The sequence below is a fragment of the Rhea pennata genome, chromosome Z (assembly GCF_028389875.1).
Source record: "Rhea pennata isolate bPtePen1 chromosome Z, bPtePen1.pri, whole genome shotgun sequence".
NCBI lineage: Eukaryota > Metazoa > Chordata > Aves > Rheiformes > Rheidae > Rhea > Rhea pennata.
Genome location: NC_084702.1, coordinates 7883434 through 7902723, shown reverse-complemented (window position 1 = coordinate 7902723; position 19290 = coordinate 7883434). Strand labels below are relative to the sequence as shown.

The 19290-nt window shown below is 35.7% G+C and overlaps 1 protein-coding gene across 5 annotated transcripts in view; it reads left to right on the top strand.

The window, feature by feature from the left end:
* The window catches only part of SMARCA2 (SWI/SNF related, matrix associated, actin dependent regulator of chromatin, subfamily a, member 2), a 109401-nt gene that overhangs the window by 76834 nt on the left and 13277 nt on the right, over window positions 1-19290 (top strand). For 4 of the 5 annotated variants that reach the window (XM_062599044.1, XM_062599042.1, XM_062599040.1 and 1 more), the window contains one exon: window positions 13656-13873. In XM_062599044.1, coding sequence (XP_062455028.1) covers window positions 13656-13873 — 218 coding nt within the window. Of the gene's footprint in view, window positions 1-10529; window positions 10606-13655; window positions 13874-19290 lie in introns of those variants that run through there. The other variant, XM_062599045.1, reaches the window with a different exon arrangement.

Sequence of the window (19290 nt, the reverse complement as noted above, 5' to 3'; positions counted from 1 at the left end):
ACAGTTCATCTAGTTCTGCTGCTCTTTATCTCATCCTCCAAACAACTACTCTGAGACTAAGTCTCTCATAACAGCTGAAATATTTTTATTTGCATTCAGCCTCTCCTTCAACTTGTTTGCTGACTGAGTGAAATGAATAAAGTTCTGTTCATTTGATGTGCAGATTAAATTCAAAATAATTTTCTGTGTTGGCCAGTGAAATATGTTTGAGACCAAAATGGGCTGTGTTTTCTTTACATCATACAGATACACCAAACCCAACTATTGTGGACTACTTATTTTGCTGATTTAAAAATGTGAAGTGAAATTCTAGCATTTAATCTGCAATTACTCAATCTGACTTAAATGGAAGAAAGTCAGTAGCAGTTTACACTGCTTTAACTACTTTCTCATCAGTTGGAACTTCATAAAGCTTTCTGAATTTACACACTAACTTTTGTAGTCTGGTAAAAGGCAGCTCTAGCATCCGAGGTAGAAAAAGTTGGGCCAGCTTGTCACTACAACTTGACAAAAATTATGAAAAGTTTTTTTACTTTAGGTTTGTGTTTTCTGAGGCATTTTTGCACTGATACTTTTAGTATCAGTGTTAAGATAATTCAAAAGAACTGTTTTGTAAACTGTGATCATGGACTCAATTCAATCTTACGTTAGACTTACAAGATAATGAAGTAGCTATGTTGAATATCTTCATTATGTTCAGTATTTGTTTTAGCTTCATTTGTCATCTAGTGGTTACTGTATGTAACCATTATGTTATGTATATGTATGTGTAATGTATATGTATGCTAAATGTGTAAGTTCATGCTCGTAATTCTTTCCCACTTGTTTTCCCTTTCTTCCTTATTCCTTCATACCTTTTCTGGTTACAGTTGCAAAGTTCCCTGAGGTGCTACTAAACCTATTTAATAGCTGAATTAAGTAAGTATATACCCAGGGCGCTTGATGGTATTCTGTTCCAAACTATGTGCTCTGTAATACTGAACTGCAGATCTGATTGAATTTGTTAAGCTTTAGGGGGAAAACACATTTCAGAAACTTTGTCACTCTGGACTTAGAAAGTTCACGGATCCCAGGATGTTGGCCATTTCATGACCAATGATTTTTCAGGATGTCCTAGTCACTAGCACCCTTTTCTAATGTGTGAGGTGATGCCTTGTCAGTTTTAAGCATTTGAAAACTGATTTCTTGAAGGATTAGGAAGTTAGACATGACACTGCTTACCATCAGGAAATGGGGAAGTGCAAAATACTGTATCCTTTGCCTGATTTTGATTTTGCTACCAGGGTGTTGAGGAAGGAAGCATTGCTGACCAATAGCTTTAAGCCCACGTGGAGCCAAGTTGTTTTTATGTTCCGTGTGCAATATCTTCTGAGTCTCTTTCAGGAAATTCAGTTTAGAACCTATTTAAAAAAAGAAAAAGGAGTGAGACTATTATGACTACTTTTAAAGTGGAATGAAATTGAAACCAATGAGGAAAGGAGCTTCTGTGGCTTTGAATGTATGAATGGGAATTCAAATGCGTCTAGCTTATACTTTTCATTCTCTTTTCTGGCAGGATGGATTTGTTTGTTTATAAAGAAAACGTTCAAACCTGATACACAGCTTAGTTTGTCATTGAGAATCTGGAAGTACAATTGATCGCTACTGAAGGCTACCCAAATGCTTTGAAATGCTTTTATGTTTGAAAATTATTCTCAGTAAATTCTAGTGTTTCAGAAACTGTTCTTATATGTAGAAGACCTGAAGGCAGGAAAACTAAACAGCTATTTTAGAAAAATATCGATCAGTAAGACATCATGCCATACTTTCATAAGATTCTTTTTTTCTTTAGAAAACATTAAAATAATGGCATCATGTAAACATCCTTTCATGTTTTTAAAAAATGTGAATAGTATTGTTGAGAACATTAGGCTAAAATAAACTGCATTTTCTTTGAAAAGGCTATACTTATCTGACAAGTTTATATATCTTGGTAACCCTATATTAAAACTCTGGGTTTCAGGCTCTAATTATTATTATTGTTGACTTTTCATTCAAAATTTTGCATGAAGCAGACACTGCCTTTAGGATGCCTGAGCTAGTCTTCATATGGAAAGTAAATACTAAAATCAGTTACCAAATTGAAACTCAAACAAATTTTTAAAAATGCACAAAACTCACCCCCAAAAAAGAAAATTCACATTAAAATTTTTAAACCTTTCTGTCCCTAGGGACTTTTGGCATCTGAAGGAGAATAAGCAAATTTAATATTTGGTGTCCACTGGGTTGTATTTTTTCTGAGATACTAACAGCCCTGATAGTAACAGTGATTGGTCTTATACAGTAGACTGGAATCTTTAGTCATTTATCAGAATTTTGAATAGTAGTTGTAAAGTTTCCTATGCCAATTTGCATTTACAGCATGGATAAGAAGTTGCCCATACTTTTCTAAGCATATGTTTTGGCCAAAGTACTCAGTCTGGAATGGAGTGGAGAGTGAGGGAGGCGAGAAACACTTAATTTTTCACCTTGTCATCAGGAGCAAATTCTGAGATTGCAGGTGTAAAGTGACGTATCTTGTTGGCAGACTGCAACAGGTAATAGGAATCTTCACACCCTTTGTTTTCTGTGTAGCAAACATGACAGGCAAAAGCAATTATTCTGATGGATTGTTTGTCCTGCACAGTCTGTCGAGCTGTTCTGCTGGCTCAACAGAACAACTGTATAGAAAAACGGCTGGCCCACAACAACTTGAACGAAAGGAAAGTTTGTCTCTCCTAATGTGTAAAAAAGAAAAGAAGTACTAACTTAACAAGTATGAAAGAACTGTTAAGTTTCATATTTGGACATCTCAAAAACAATTGACCCCATCTTTGGACATGTCGTAAGTGGAAAGCCGTAGGCAATTAATTTCTTGGGTCGTCCTAAAGTGTTCTGTTCAATGAGTAGAGTGGTATGTTTCCTTAACTCAGGAATAGATTTCTGTTTTTAAAAATGGAAGAATATTTAAAAGCTTTCTAGTAGTCATAACCCTATAATTTCATTCTGTAATCTGAAACTATTAAATTTAGAAAGTTACAGATTATGGGTTAGTGTACTAGATATACATTTCAGTTAAATCTGGTAACTTAATAAAATAGGTGGATTTTGGACTCAGAGTCGTAGTACTTCGTTGCTGCTTACAGCCTCGTTTTATTTTTTCATATGTGTGCTTATATTGTATCCTCTCTTCTGCAGAGAAACTTCAGTTCCTTTTAGCTTCAGTGCCTTTACAGGAGATTTCTTTGTATTTTTCAGTGAGTCTTGCTTACATAGTCCAAAGAGCAAATACTATTATGTAATTTTTCCTGGAAGACTAAGAAGTCCTTCTAGACAGATACTATTCATGTTAGATTTTTTTCTTTTAGGCTATAACATTCACATTAATGGATCAAAATCTACTGTAAATTCTGCAACAGCCTAATGATTATAGCAGCATCCTGAAAACATGGAACTCGTGTTTTCACAGCATCACTGCATCACTGCTAGAGGTTAGCCTTGCAAAATATTGTTTGAATATAAAATACATTAAAAATATAGATAGTTTTTTATTTTATTTTCTTCTCTAAATTTACTTAATATATAATACAGATTTTCCCAGTGAGTTGTCCAATGTATGACTTAGTTTTAGTTCATGCCACTTAATCTTCTTCTAAATTCCTCCAAGTTATTAAAAATTATGTTGGGATTCTCTTACAGTGGAACCTCCTATCTGTGCTAGCATTTGTTCTTTGAACATAATTATTTCTTTAAATTAAATTTTTCCTTTTTTCTACACAGCAAGGGAATAATCATACTTTTGCTATACATTTTCTCATTTTGTACCCTCTCATATTGCATACTTCCCACTTATAACAGCTGCTAATACCAATATTAATAGGTAAAAATCTCTACAACAGATTTGCCATTCTCCTGGAAAAATTCCTAGGCCAGTTCATCTAAATAAGTGGATGCAAGAGATCCTTACGAACATCCGGTGAAAAATGTAATGAAACCGTAAAGGTCTCTGAAACCAGTTCTTTTTTGTAGTTATTTTTTTTCTAGAAACTTTGTTTTGTTTTTAATTAATTTTCTCTTTTTTGCTTCCCCTTGGTTATCTTGCACATTTTATAATTGGAATAAAAAACCACTTGTTTAAGAAAGTGTTAAAATGCTCAAATATGAGGAAGAAAGAGAACATATGAAAGTACGTACTTAATGGTATCACTTCGTTGGCAGAAGTTGGGTTTAGCTTGACAATACACAGGAGTGCTGCTTCACTCATTATAGCACATTGTCCTATATGCATCCTATATTGTACCATTAAAAATGGTGGTGTTTCAGGGTGCTCATAAGATTTATACCCACCTGTAAAATAGGAGAAGTATTTGGTAACTCAGTTTATAGATCAAAAGAGGACAAAGTACATTTAATAATTTTTCTGAAAAATTAGAGTCACTGGATGTCTGTTAACTTGAATGCTAAATAATTCAGTTAATTCTAAGGCTAGAGATGAGACTAGAAATGAGTGTTTTCCCATTCATTCCTTTGTGCTCTATGTAATCATTCCTTTGTTCTATAGGGTCCAGTTGTGTTCTTTCTGTAGTAGAAGAAAAGGCAGCATACTCTGATTAGGAAATTGCCTATTCAGATGTGATATCTAGCTGTTCTGTGTGCTGTAGAATCAGAATTGGTACTGTCTACTTAACTTTACCAGTGCTTCAAGTTTACAAAGCCAAAGGTTATTTTTACTATAGATGCAGCATCTATAACTAAAAATGTGCTGGTTTTTGTCTCTAAAATTAGCTCTTCCGTAGCCTGACCATAGCAAGGTGTATTGCAAGCAAATAGTGTCTAGGAAGGAGCTAAGACTGCACGATCTTTCCAAGAGTCTGAGCTGGTGAGAGTATATGCTCTGTCTTTATGCCAATATTTTCTGATTTAATTAGTAAAATCTCAAAATCAGAAAGAGGGCAGTGCTGTCTGGATGATGCAAAGCTAATTTATACCTGAAAACTTGGAAAAAAAAAATCAAAAAATCATTCTGTAATTCTCATTCTGAAGGAATGAATTTTGAGAATTTACTCATAATTAACAAAATCAAACATGAGAAGTTTCTCTCAAGTATTTAATGTTGTGATGTGTAAAATACTAGACACACTACCAGTCTGCCAGGGCAAATAACATTGCAAAGTGAAGATTTCACAGTTTTTCTCTAAAAAGAGCTACTTCGTTTTTAAAACAGAGGTATTTCATTTTTGGTAAACCTGCATGAAAACAATCCCATTATTCAAAGGAAGAAAGCTAAATTAACATTCAGTGAGGCTAAGTAACTAAAGGCCTCCATTAATATGGGAACCATTAGGTAAAACAAATGCAACATTATTTGGTGAAAGACATGGTGAACCCTAAGAGGGAGTATTTATCTCAAGAGTGGGAAGAGAAGCTATCCTACAAAAACATTTAGTAGTGACCGTGTAAATGAGTTTCTGGTTTTATGTATGGTCTCCCCTGGAAAGCAAACTGTGGTCTTACCTGACTAGAAAACAGTAAGTCCTTGGAATCTTGTAGAATTCCTATTTTGGGGAGTCATCTAGTCTTTATTGTTGAGTCTGTTCATGACTTCAATGTGGTTTGTTTCCCCTGCTTTGAGACATTTGTCTGTGAGCCTCAATGTGATGTAATCGTTACCAGAAATGCTACTAAACTACCTTAAACATTTTTCTTAAGCCCTAAACTAATTAATGATCTCTAATAACAAAATACTAAAAATGAATGAAAAATTGCATCTCTGAAGGGCAGCAGAAGAGTATGTCTCACCAGTAAGAGATATATTTTGGAGGTAGTCTATTCCAAATGAGGAATAGAACTGGAAGAGAAATCCGCAATACAAACTGTGCCAAAACTACCTTTTCTTTCTTTCAAAACTATAAGATTCCAAGAAGACAGAACATCTTCTATTGTGCAACACAGAAGAGTTGTGCTCTTGATTGTATTTTTGTTATTTGAAATAAATCTAAGAGAAATGAGGAAGATACTCTGCCCTCTCTCCCCGAAAAGGTAATTTTTTCAAGGAATTAATTTTCCTTGCTTCCTCTACTAGGAAGGTAGTATACTTGGTGAAGAAAAAAGGATGGCTGTTCTACTCATTGTCCTGCAATACCTTGTCAGCGCAATCTGCTCTACACTGCTAAAATAGCTTGTTTCTGAACCATAATTGTGAATATGTGTGAGAGAAAATGCTGATAAAAGCAGAGGAGGAAAAAAGCCCTTCCCCTTTTTCCCTGAAAAAAGTAGAAACTACATGCATCCAGAATCCTGTCTATACAACAAACATATGCTCTTACAGAGCAAGATAAATGGGAGAAAGTGAGACATTTCAGACATACTAGATTTTTCTTTAAGATGGATTACCCGTGAATCTGAAACCAGGAAACGTGCATCTTCCATCAACTGTTTTGCTATCCTGCTTGAAAATCACATGTAATAGATGATTCACAAAACAAAAGACTGTAACAGACAACAAGAAAAACCTGTCTACAGTCAGAGCCATTTTGCACAGAGTATCTCTTAGTGTGAAGTAAGAGACTCTCTACTTGAATTCGTGTGAGAGGATTTCCTCTCATCCGTTTCTACTGTAGCAAATCTTTCCTATGTGTAGGCATGAAAAAACAAACATTTGCTGTGCTTATCAGGCTTATTGAGAGATTCTTAAAACTACATCCTGGACTTCAGGCTTGTGTAAGTAAACAAGGAAGAGTATAACTACTGATGACTTCTGAGTGCTAATTGTAAATCTTGTAGAAATGGGGTAATGAGCTAATTGAGATGCATAAAAATGGCAGTTTATGAACTGACATGCATGCATGCATGCACATAGGTAACTGATCTTTTTCTTTGTACTACATAGAAGAATAAGGATGCATAGAAAAGTTTATATTATCTTTCCAAATAAACTGTACTGTGTCTTGATCATAGTTATTTCCTGTTTTGTCATCATTTAATTCTTCCAAATTAGAATTGCAAACTGAAATTAATTTTTAACACTTCAGTTAAATCAGTCTTAAAAGGTGGCTCGAGTGAGATGAAAACCGTTCTTTTAAAACTAAGTCTGTAAATGGTGAACTTCATATTTTTCAGTAAATTTGCCTGTGATGTTTACATAGATGATAGTCTTGCAGTGTAGATCTCTAAGTTAGTTATGTCTCAGGCAATCTACAAATTTTGCTTCTAATTATACTTCCAAAATTCCTGCAAATATTTCCAATTCCAGTCTGTTTAACAGATGTAGGTTACACCCTGAGTCATCGAGATTCTGAACAATGCGATGTAGGATGGCATCTATTTCAGAACAATTATAACATTTCTTTCAGAATGTGACATTTATTGTGTAGTAACTTTCACATGCAGTATTTCACAAATCCATTACATATCTCCTCCAGTTTTGAATGAGAGTTTCGTCATTGTGTTTAGAAACAGGATATTTTCCCAAATAATGAGAACTGTACCATATATGATGCAGATTTTTAAACAGAGGGAGAGATTAAAAAAAGACTGTTCAGTGATAAAGAGTAAGAAGCTGATACTCATAATTTCTGGTTTGGCTATATTTTGCTCCTTCTGCTTGCAGCTTAGATTAGATTGGGTGAAGAAGCTGTTTATTTAAGTAAAGGCTTCCTAAGAAGATGTAACACACAAATGGACTTAAAATGGGAGAGGTGAATCACACTGACTTCTGAAAACCTACAGAAGACCCTTATAGATAGTTCTGTAGATCTTTTAAGAATGTGGCTGAGTTGCTGTTGAACTGCAGAATAACGGCAGATCAATATTGTTTGTCTCACTGTAGTGAGTACACTTTTCCCCAGTGCTTGGGTTGGCTAAGGCTTGCAAATCTTCGCAGTCAGCCTGATAAAACTAGTATTTTTCCTTTTTCTCATCCATTTTCTTCTCCCTCTTGATCTACCTTTCCTTGTACTCTTTTGGTAGTCTGTAGGTTCCAATATTTCTGGTTAAGGTACCCTTCATTCTTTCTGTTGCCAAAGTTTATGAAAAGCTCACAAAGAGCAAAATGAGATTTGACTATTCCCATTTAAAATTATTACTTATGTTTAGGGACATTGGGGGGAGGGAGGATTACTGATTTTTAACCAGGTTTGACTTTTGAATGAAAGAAAATGTAGGTTGTTGCCAACGTAGTTTGTTCTGACTTGGATAAAATTTATCAGTGCTGGCTCAAGATAATACTTTGCTTAGTAATTGTCATATTAAATAGATATTTTATCAGAAATTTTTTTCTCAAAGCAGAAACATCACAGTGAAGATAAAAATTTTGATCCTAAAAATATTTTAAATAGATACCTTTTTTTAATAGTTTTTTTAATAATCTATTGCTTTGGATGAGACCATTCTTCTTTAATGGTAAGTATGTACTTGTATTGTGCTATCAGATTTTGGCATTAGTCTTTAAATCAAAATGCAAGGAAAAAGTTATTCATCATGTACGTTATTATTATCCTTAACAAACAACAAAAAGAGTCACCTTAAGTTTGTATGCTAATAATTAGGCATCTGTGCATAGTTTTCAAATGCAAAACAAAACCGTCTACCTTCTCCTAACCTCTCAAAAGTAAACAAACTTTAGTGATGTGAAGGTGGGAACACTGATAATTGAGTATCTGGCTGAAGGATTCATTTTCCATATCTTGTGGAAGTTCAGTATATCTAAGAAAAACATTTATTTGGAATTTTCTTTATCTGAATGTCTCTGATCAGTTTTTTCTGGAGCAGACTGGATCAACAGGACAAGAAGAAATTAGATGTGTTGCATAATTCTCTGCCTTTGACAGAATTTAATGTGTACTGTACTTTAACTTACAACTCCAGGAAAATCAGCCTTTCTGATCTGTTGTGTGATACTGTCCAACAAGGAAAGGAAGTTCAGTGACCTTGACTGTACCAACCTTGTATATACCTTCAGATTTTTAGTCATTGAACTATTGATAGAATATCTTGTGTTTGTGTTATCTGATTGTCCTTGTATGCAGCATTTTGCTGTTTTTCTTCTTCAGAATCTTCCTCAATAGTGTACTGACATATATACTATAGCATTGCGAGAGCTATTCAATTGTGGAGCAGGGGAAGTAGCTGTAGTGAGCCAGCAAATGATTTAACTGTGTGGAAGTTATAAGCAGCCCTAGACATCAAGGATCAGTGTTGAAAAACTGAAAAGGAGAATTAGATTTTAAAGAGGAGGAACTTTTGGAAAAGATGAACTTCAATTTGGATCAGTCATCAGAAATGATATGAGCAAAAATGTAAAACAAAGAGGGATAGGATTTCAGGTAGAGCGTAGAAGGAAGAAAATGGAATTTTTTTGGAACCTCTGTGCAGGACTTGGAGGATGATGAAGAGAGGTGTTGTTGACAGCAAGTAAAAAGATGACATTTGCTTTTGATGTTTATTATTAGACTTCTCCAGGGTTCTTCTACTTCTTTCTTTTCTTCCAAATTTGTAAACGAGAACTTCATTTTGTAAAAATAACCTCTTCAGTTATGCATTGCTGACATGTTGTTGTTTTTGATTAAATGCTTAGCAGCTTCAAAATTCTCTATTTAGTTCCTCTTGGTGAGTTACAGTGCCCAGATAAGATACTCTTTTTTCCAAGTTCATACTTCAAGAAACCTTGCATTGTTGGGTTCATATTTCTGTTTAGAGTATTAGAAAACTTTGTTGTTTACCTAGGGTTTTTATACCATCTGTGAAAGCACCAAGTTGAATAATGAGCATGTTAGCAAGTCTGTTTGCATGGAAAAGTTAGTTGCTAGAGCTCTATGTTTTCTAACTTACAGGTTGGAGAGACACTGGACGCTGATGTCCAGAGGGAAAGGGGTTCAAAAGGCTTAACCTCAAAAAGGCTGAGAAATTATATGATGAGGAAAACTTACTTGCAGGTAGCAGTAGGAAGGCCTACTGTTTCAAAAGCAACTTCTCTTGCCTTCTGAAAAATCCACTTTTGTTTGTGCTTAACTTGGAGGGTTTTTTGGAGGAGAGAGGCTTTTTTTCTTCCATTTTATGGTCAATATACTCTTTAAAATTCTGGTGTCTTGAGAAGCTTGTATGGTCTTAAGTCTTTAGCTAAATGTATATACATACATACACTTATATACATACTTTCAGAACACAGTAACAAGGGTTTGGAAAGCAGGAGGATTTTGTCAGTACTAAACTTTAATGTTAAGTCCTCACACTTCCACTGATTTCCTTGGAAACTGAAGATATCCTATGCCTTTTTGGAGAATCTCAACCCTTTGCAAAATTGGACACAGCTCTTTCAAAATAAAAAAAAGACTTCAAACTTCACTGTAGTCTTTTGTCCTGTTTTCTTACAGGAAGGAAAGTGTTAAATTTTCATTTGTATACTATTTCCCTTGACCGCCTTTCTATTCGTCTGACTAATCTGCAGGCATTTCAGCATGGGAGATGTCTGCGTTGTGTCTTACACTCTTGCGCAACATGTCATCTGTTAGGAACAGGAGATTTGCATCTGGGATTTGTATAAATGCTCTTACTGGTAACTTTTTGATGCGGTACTTCAGGCCTACCATAGTAAGTTTTTCTAGCAAATAGCTCAGTCAGATGAATTAGTTTAATAAATGTTTTACTGTTCATGAGCCTAATTTTCTGTGACACATATACACACCTATTTGTATGTGTATAGATACATGTGTAGAGGTTAAACATCTCTGCCGATACTTGATTTACATAAACTAGTTTTAAGCCATCTTCTGGGGCAGCATAAATTGTAAGCTTGGTATTAAATATTGCTGTTTATATCCAAGAGATAAATTCACCATTTGAGAGCTAATGTTAGTTAGGTGTCATATTAACAACTAGTTAGTCTACTGTTTGTGTAATACTGGTTTTCTAGTGCTGACACTGAAGTTTAATTTAAGGAATATTGAGTTCACATGCATGCATATAAAATTTGAAAGCTAAGTTTAGTAATTAATTCATGCATTACTAGCCAAGTAATGAGTTTCTTTTAATATTCTTTTGCTGATAAACAGTATGCTAAAATTAATTTGCTGTCTACTAGTCACTAATTTGAGGAGTAGAAGACTGGGTAGCTTTCAGTTTTCTTTATTTCTCGTTTTTGCTGTGTTCATAAATGTAGTATTAAAAATTCTTTATACTTTGTGCCTTTTTCTCACAAAATAATATATGCCCCAATCAAGAATTATATGCAGTATTCTCAAATGAGGTATTAGTACTGTTTGGTGACAACACTGTTATTGAGGTGGGGGGAGGGAAGGCAATTTAGCAAGAAAACAAAAATATAATATATTTGAATTGAGTGAATACTGATTTTTCTGAAGGAAAACACATCTTTATTTTTTTATTTCTTTTCAGTTTGAGTAGTTTAACATTTTCAATAATGGAAACCTGATCTGTTCACTACAGAGCAATATATTCATTTTCTGTAATAAACATTTTTAAACGCATGCAATCTATTTTAGTTTTAAAAGCATACATAAAATTGTCTGATTTTGCTATTATAATTAGAATGCTAACAAGAATCAATAACTGCCCAGCAAAATATCTAATCTTGGTGTCTGGAATAACAAGGGGAGAAATATGATAAGTAGTTGTCAATATTAAAGCTGGCTGAAGGAAGAAGGCTTCGGGCCTTGTAGTAGGTAGAATGAAACAGCAGATTTGAGTATCCACAATCCTTTCAGTATTAAATTTTCAGTAAAATAAAATTACTCGTATATGAAAACATAGCCTTTCCCGAGCTCTCTTTTTTTTCCTGATCAGCTGATGAAGAGACTAGCAGCTCGCTGCTTTGCTGGCTTGTTAATTTTATCCCCACTAACTGTGATTTCCGATAGCCGGCCTGCTGATAGTGGTAAGGTAAATATCCTTTTTCATTGCCGTCTTGAAGATTCAGTAGGACTACATCACAGGCATGTGTAGGTGTGTAACACATCAAAAGCCGGTGTTCTCTGTATTTCTGTGTACAACTGAGTGCTTAAGGAGAGCAATGACATTAACTGTTGACAGCCTTGCATGCTGTATTTATTATTAGTATTTCTGGCTTCCAAGATTTGCAGAGAAATTTCTTAATCTTTGCTAGCTGCAGTGATGTGTAGTGGGTGTCCTGCTTTAGCCAAATGAATATTAATGAATTTGTGTGCAGATTTTTTTTCCTTCCTTTTTCCTCTTAACTCATCAGATCTCAAGCCTCCTTCGTAGTGGTTATCTGAATGCTGTGGAAGCATGATGGAAATTGTCTTTTGATTATTAAGGCCTAGTTTCAGACTGTCCCTCAGGATTCTGTGTTTGTGTTTGTTCTGTGGATTTGCATATCAGAGAATGCATAGGAAACAGATTTTGAAATCTCACTGGTGTTTTTAACATGCCAGGTTGTTTTGTGTTGTGCACCAGGTTTCTTCACAAAATGTTTTTCAAGAGACATTGTACACAAGTGAAAGAAATTGTCTGGGCTGTAATCACTCTTTTTAAATAGATTGTTATACTCACATGATCATAGATATTAGCTGTGTTTGGTGCTGTGGAGAAATGAAGGTAATTGCCTTATGATTAGAGCTCTTTCAGCTACGAGAAAGGATTGATTAGTATTTGCATGTACTCAAGGCAATATTGAGAGGCAAAAGGGACAAATATCAACATCAGTAATGTTCTGAGAAAGCATTAATCAGAAAGTCTGATTTTAAGATTTTTAAGGTTTTTTCAATTTCAGTTCTCTTATTACCCAATATTTTTTTTCTTTTGTTGATTTTCCCAAAGCACAAAAAGTTCAGCTTCTAGGTTTATCGCATGGATAAAATAATCAGTGTATGAACAGGTTTCCTTTACTTCTAGTTGGTTTTTATAGAAATTTTATTATCATTCTGCATAGTGCTGCTGGGTCTGGTTAAAAGTGCTCGTTTGCAGGTAATTGAAACTAGTGTTCATTGTTTGTCACTGTGTGTATTTTTTTCTCATCCCATGAGTGCCTTTTACTGTAAAACACTGTACTGTCAGTGCTTCTGCCTCTTTGTTAGTTGCTATTCTGAACGAAAATTACAGATTCTAGAAATGATTTTAAAACCTAAGCGAATTGTAAGCCATTTCAACTGTTTGGAAGAGAGGATGAGCCTGCTGTGTTACTACATAAATTGTCCGTGTGTTTGTGTTCAAAAAGAACTGTATGTGATTTCCTTATTGGAAGCCAAGCAGTGTAGACTATCCTGTTTGAAAGCATGAACATCAGTGTTATATTTCACTTGTATCTACATTCTCAAGAACTGCCACTGATGTCAGCAAGTTAGTGTCTCTTGCATACTTTCTGACACAATACCAGAGGCCCTCATTGTGTATGAAATTGTGACTTGGTGTGGAAGGTTCAGTAGAGTGTGCCTCTTTTTAGTGGTAGTGGGATTCTTACAACTAATTAAAGTGTAGTGGCTCTTTGATTGCCAGCACCTCCATTAGTTCTTCAACTCTTATTTGTAAATAAACTAGGCATTGAGAGTTGAATTCTCTACATCTTGTTGGGTTGTGTTTCTGTTGCTTTTAAACACAGCTTGTTACTTCTCTTTGAAGTATTTCTTCTATTTAAAAATACTGTTGTTTGAATCCATGGTTGTCAGGCAATTGAAGACGGCAATTTGGAAGAAATGGAAGAGGAAGTCCGGCTTAAAAAACGAAAGAGACGAAGAAATGTGGATAAGGATTCTGGGAAAGAAGATGGAGAGAAGGCAAAGAAAAGAAGAGGCAGACCTCCTGCAGAGAAGTTGTCACCCAACCCACCTAAACTGACAAAACAGATGAATGCTATTATTGATACTGTGATAAACTACAAAGATAGGTGAGCTCAGATTGTTTCTCTCTCTGCATGTCCTTCTCTCTGTGCCTCTCTCTCTCTCTCTGTGCCTCCTTCTCTCTCCCTCTCTCTCTCTCTGCACCTCCCTCTCTCTCCCTCCCTCACCCTCTCTCTCTTTGTGCCTCCCCCTCCCTCTCTCTCTGCGCCTCCCTCCCCCTCCCTCTCTCTCTGTGCCTCCCTCCTTCTCTCTCTGTGCCTCCCTCCCTCTCTCTCTGTGCCTCCCTCTCTCTCTCTCTGCACCTCCCTCCCTCTCTCTCTCTCTCTGCACCTCCCTCCCTCTCTCTGCGCCTCCCTCTCTCTCCCTCTCTCTGTGCCTCCCTCTCTCTCCCTCGCTCTCTGCGCCTCCCTCTCTGCCTCTCTCTCTCCATGCCTCCATCTTCATACCAGTCTTTAAAATAATTTGCTGACCAGTTTATTTCTGAAAAGTAATTCCATTTAGGGCCTCATCCCCTAAGTCTCCTGGTGTAGAAGACCTTTGAAGGACCACTTAGTTGGAAGTTGTTGAAATACAACTTAAAAAATAGGCATAGAATGACTCCTTGGAAGTATATTCTTTCTACTCAGGAAGTATATTTCAGAACATTAAGCTCAAGAAAGGCTTTGCTTTAGGTTAGTGGGGCATCCTGTGTTAGTACTATCAGTCTTTCCGAATACAGGGCTTCAGATTTGTTAATGCAAGTTCTCACTATGACCTGCAAGTTTACCCAGAATACGTAGGGATCATATCGTGAGTTCTTCATTTCCAAGAAGAAAACCTGCAGGGAATACTGAGTATAATGTGTTGTCAGCAGATGAGCTGAAAGCCTGTTTATCGTGAAAACCCAATTTTCCACCAAATGAATTTTCAAAATGCTCTATCTTAGCAGCAAGTATAACTTCTAATGCAAAATGTAGTTTGGAGGCTTCTGTTTTGCAGATTTTCAAACTGAAAATCACCTTGTTTAATGAAGAAGTTGAGAAACTGCTCATCTTGGACTGTTAGTTAATAGCATCTTTGAATCAGACTGCTTTGTGGGGAAGTTGTGCTGTTTGAACTCAAGCTTCTATTTGCCAGTAATCAGTGTAGCAGGTGCCTATTCTTGCTTTACATTAAGTTGCCTAGGTCATGTAAAGAGCAAGTGTAAACTAAATGAATACCAAATGCATTCAGAGAGAATTGAGGAGTGTTTGAGGAGGACGACCTGCAGCAGCATAACCTACTTGTTGTCTGAACGTGGATTACTACAATTTTCTCAAACTTTCAGAGTGTAAGACTCCAAATGGCAAGTTGAGCTTCTTACTTTTCCAGCTACTGTTTTGGGTGTGCTTGCACATACTTAAATTGGGCAATATCCACTGAGAGGGACAAAGTTGTGGGTGCCTTAGTTTTTTAGCACATAAGTGTTGAAGTGGAACATCCTATGATCTGCTGGAGCTCTGCAGAGTGTATTGAAGTTTATTGTGTCAGAATGGGCTCCACAACAATGAACTTGATGCTAATTAGAAACTCAGCATATTCAGCTCACTGTGACCTTCAACAGTCAGGGAACCTGAGAAATGTTCAGAATTCAAGTATTCCAATCAGAGCTGCAAGAAAGGATCTTCTTCCATTTTGGGTCCCTAGCCTTGAACCTTCTCTAGAAGCCAAGCACTTCTGCTGAGGGCTCCTACCTCCCATTTTAAAAACAGTAAGCTAAGTCACTTCCAGAGGTCTTCACTGTATCCTAAAGCAATCAATGGGGAATAAAACATTTTTGCCATTTGCTCATGGCCAGGAAATTCAAATCTGATCTCTTATCACCATGTAACTGATATGCTACTATAAAAGTGTGTGGAGCCTTAATTTGTTAGGAACTAAGAATGTGTGCTATGTTGAGCTCTTGGACAGAATGAATTAGGTAGAGGAGTTCCAAGTTCTTGTACTCACTAGTGTCAAATCACTTGATCCTGTTAAGGCTAGGACAGCACGGAATTGCTAATTTAGACTCTAAAGAACTTTAATATCTAAAAAAACTATATTTAAGGATGCTTTATTGTTAGAGTAACATTCTGAGGATTTGCAGCTTTAGAATTCAATTTTTAGGCATCTGAAGCTTTTGGTTTTGGTTTCAGTGGGGAATTCTGTTTGTTCAGCTCTGGGCTTGTGTGTGTGTAAAGACAATTGGGGCAAGTACAGAGGGACAGGTTAATTGGAAGGAAAGTAGGCCATTTGAGTTATTTGGAGAAAAAAAGGTTTTCTTGTGAATTTAGTGTTTGAATTCTTGAAATCTTTCTTATCTTTAACATAAATTTTCAGTGCTAATAAATGTTTCATCTCTACTTTATGATAAAGTCCAGAGGACTAATGCAGACCACAGAGAGTTGATTTTGTCCCAAAAGATGAGCAGGTGGTATTCATCCAAAAATCTGACAGACTCTACCCTGAGATACTTTGACAAAACCTAGTCTAATTTCTTTACTAAGTTTTATTACAGTTAATAAACCAGGAGAAAGAAAATCAAAAGAATACAATGCCAAGACAAAGCTATGAAATATTTGTGATTTCTCTCATTTTTTCCCCTTGCATTTGAGAAGAACTCCTTATAAATACTTAGAGAATCACTTTCCTGTTCTGTTTAAAATCTTTATTTAAAAAAAAAATACCTTTTCCATGGTGTTCACAAAAGTCATGGGTACAAATTGGCTACTTCTATGTGGAAACTTGTGTAATGTTGACAGGAGGAAGCTGTGTCCATGTACCTTGTCAACTGTTCTCTTGTGTTTGAGTTCTGTTGTAGACATTTTTGGACCTGTGCAACCTTTTCCTTCCTTCTTGAAAAAGTATCCAAAACAATGAGCTGTGTTGCCTGTGTTCAGAAAACCTGAAGGCTGCAATAATACAGGAAGTAAGCACTAGTGGACTGAAGTTTAGTTATGCAGTTATTAAATTAAAGTGAAATAAGACTTTTGGTGTAGTGAAAAGCAGCATATAGTTCTTCTAAATCCTACAGAAGGAAATTCAGAGCTAGATATCCAGCTGGTTGTAAACCCCAGGTAAAGAACTTTATCCAAGGCACTGCAAGCTAGCATTGAGGTCAAATTACTGTTTGTTTCTGTCATGTCCTCAGTGCACATTCAAGCTTTCTTCTTTCTCTATGTTATGTGATGTTACATAGCAGCTCTCATATTTCCTTCCTTCCCATCCTACTTCCCGACACAAGTACTGATTCTGATGAAACATTCCAGTAATCAGATGTTCAGTATTTGTCACAGAGCACTTTATAGCGATAGTTTCTCTGGGTTTTTCTACAGAACTAGGAACATGGTTACTTAAGGAGAGAAAATCTGAAGTATTTTTGCTGATATTTGAGTTTTCTGGCAGCCTGTTTGCTGGAATTTTTGTACCTGGGGAGTCTTCCATGTAATAGCAACAAAATAGTAACGGAGAAAAAGGAAAAAAAAATACAATGCGACATTTAGCTTTGAGTGGGCCCCTTTGGTGTGGAGTCCTTGTCAAGTTTGCACTACTGGACTCTAGCAGGCTGCTGTGCTTTGGATTCCAGTATTGGGTTATGTGCTTTAAGCTGTTCTTTGAGTGGATAGACATGTCTTTATGATATCTTTGTATTTATCTTCCTTTACTTTGAAACAAAAATCATGCCTTGTTCTTCAGAACTGTGGGGTCGAAATCACTAAGTAGTCAAAAAACTTGTTGCATTCACTGCTACATTGTTAAACTGCACCTGTGCTCCAAGCCACAGCATCTTACTCAGCTTTGAGTATCACACCACAAAATGTATTATCAGCTACAGATCCAGAGCAGTTTCCCTTTTTCTTCTGCATTAATTTGCCGATAACAAAGGTTATAGAGCTGTATGTATTCAAAAAATCAAAACAAAACAAAAAGCTGAGAATCTGAAACTCTACCCTTAGCTACTACTTTAATGATGCTTGTAACTGACTTTGAAAATCCTTCAGGATAGAGAAAATGTGTGCCCATTTGCAGACAAAATACCTTTTGAAGGGGTGTGAGAAGGGACAGTAGATGTTCTGGTTTTTTCTGCATGTGTGTCGAGATGCATTGAATTTTTGTGCATTTAGCAACTGGAACAGAAATAGTATGTTTGTGGCCACACTGTAGGAACAAGATTCACAAATAATCCCATGTCAAAAATCATCTCATGTTAATATGTTGTTAAACTCTCTTTGGAAGAAATTGGCCAAAAGCAACAGAAAGTCTCATGTTTTGAAAGACCATTTGTAAAATATTTACTCTTAATAAAAATATCCGGAATACCAGATAGAAAAGATACTCAGCTTTTAAAACACAAAAGTAAATAGTGGATTACAGAAAAACTTTCCTTCAACAATATTTATTACTTAATTTAGACCTCATTTATATGTGGTCTAAAGTGAAATAGAAGAGAGTGAAAAGTGCTAAAGGAACATATGAAAAACAAGGGCTCCTATCTATAAAATGATTTAATGTATTGCTTTCCTTTTTGTCCCCTTTGTCTACCACCTATTGACTAGTTTTATGTGGTAGGGCAGGGATGTTTTACATCACTTCTTTTTTTTTTTTTTTTTTTTTTTTTTTTTTTTTTTTATGGATTAAAAAAGCCTAGCCTTCATCTGAGATGATTTAGAATGGAGAATAAATCTGGAAGGAAGCAGAAGTAAGATAGGAAAGGTGGTCAAAATCCTCTGACTTCAAGAAATATCCTAAGTAAATTTATGGAATTATATTATATATTGGTAATAATTTTGAATTATATTATAGAAGGACTACAGAAGTTCTTGAAGAACTAGTGTTGGGATTGACTATAAAATACTGATGATATTTATTAAAAAATAGAAATGTCATAGAGTATAAGGTTTAAAAATAAAAGTATCAAAAGAAATTGGGATGTTCTTGTGGAGAACTGAACGCAGTTATGTCTGGACTAAAAGAACTGGCATGAAATTCGGTAGCTAGGTATTCAGAATACCTAACAAGATACTAATAGTTTAAAAATGGGAAACTTTTCCGAGTTGGAAGCTCACTATTTGGACATTTTAAAAAGAAAGATCCAGGCAAAGTAACTATTTGAAGGATATATACAAGCATCAGTATTGTTCAACCACAAAAACGATGAATCTGGCCATTCACAGCGTTGCCAGTAGAGACAAAGAAATACTGATGCCAGTGTACATTTGCTGTATACAGCTCCTGAAATTCTTACCTGTTCAAGAAAGGTAAGTTTAAATTGAAACAAGTGTAAATAAAGAGTTGAAAGATAAGTGGCGTTGGAGAGTCTTGCATGAGGAAGCAGATTGGTTGGTTTATCCTAACACAGCACAGTCTGAGAGGGGAAGATGATTGCTGTCAGTAAATTTTCTTGAGAAAGAAGAGAAGCATACAAACAGTGTAGAACTCTTTAATGTACAGGATCACAAGGTCATGG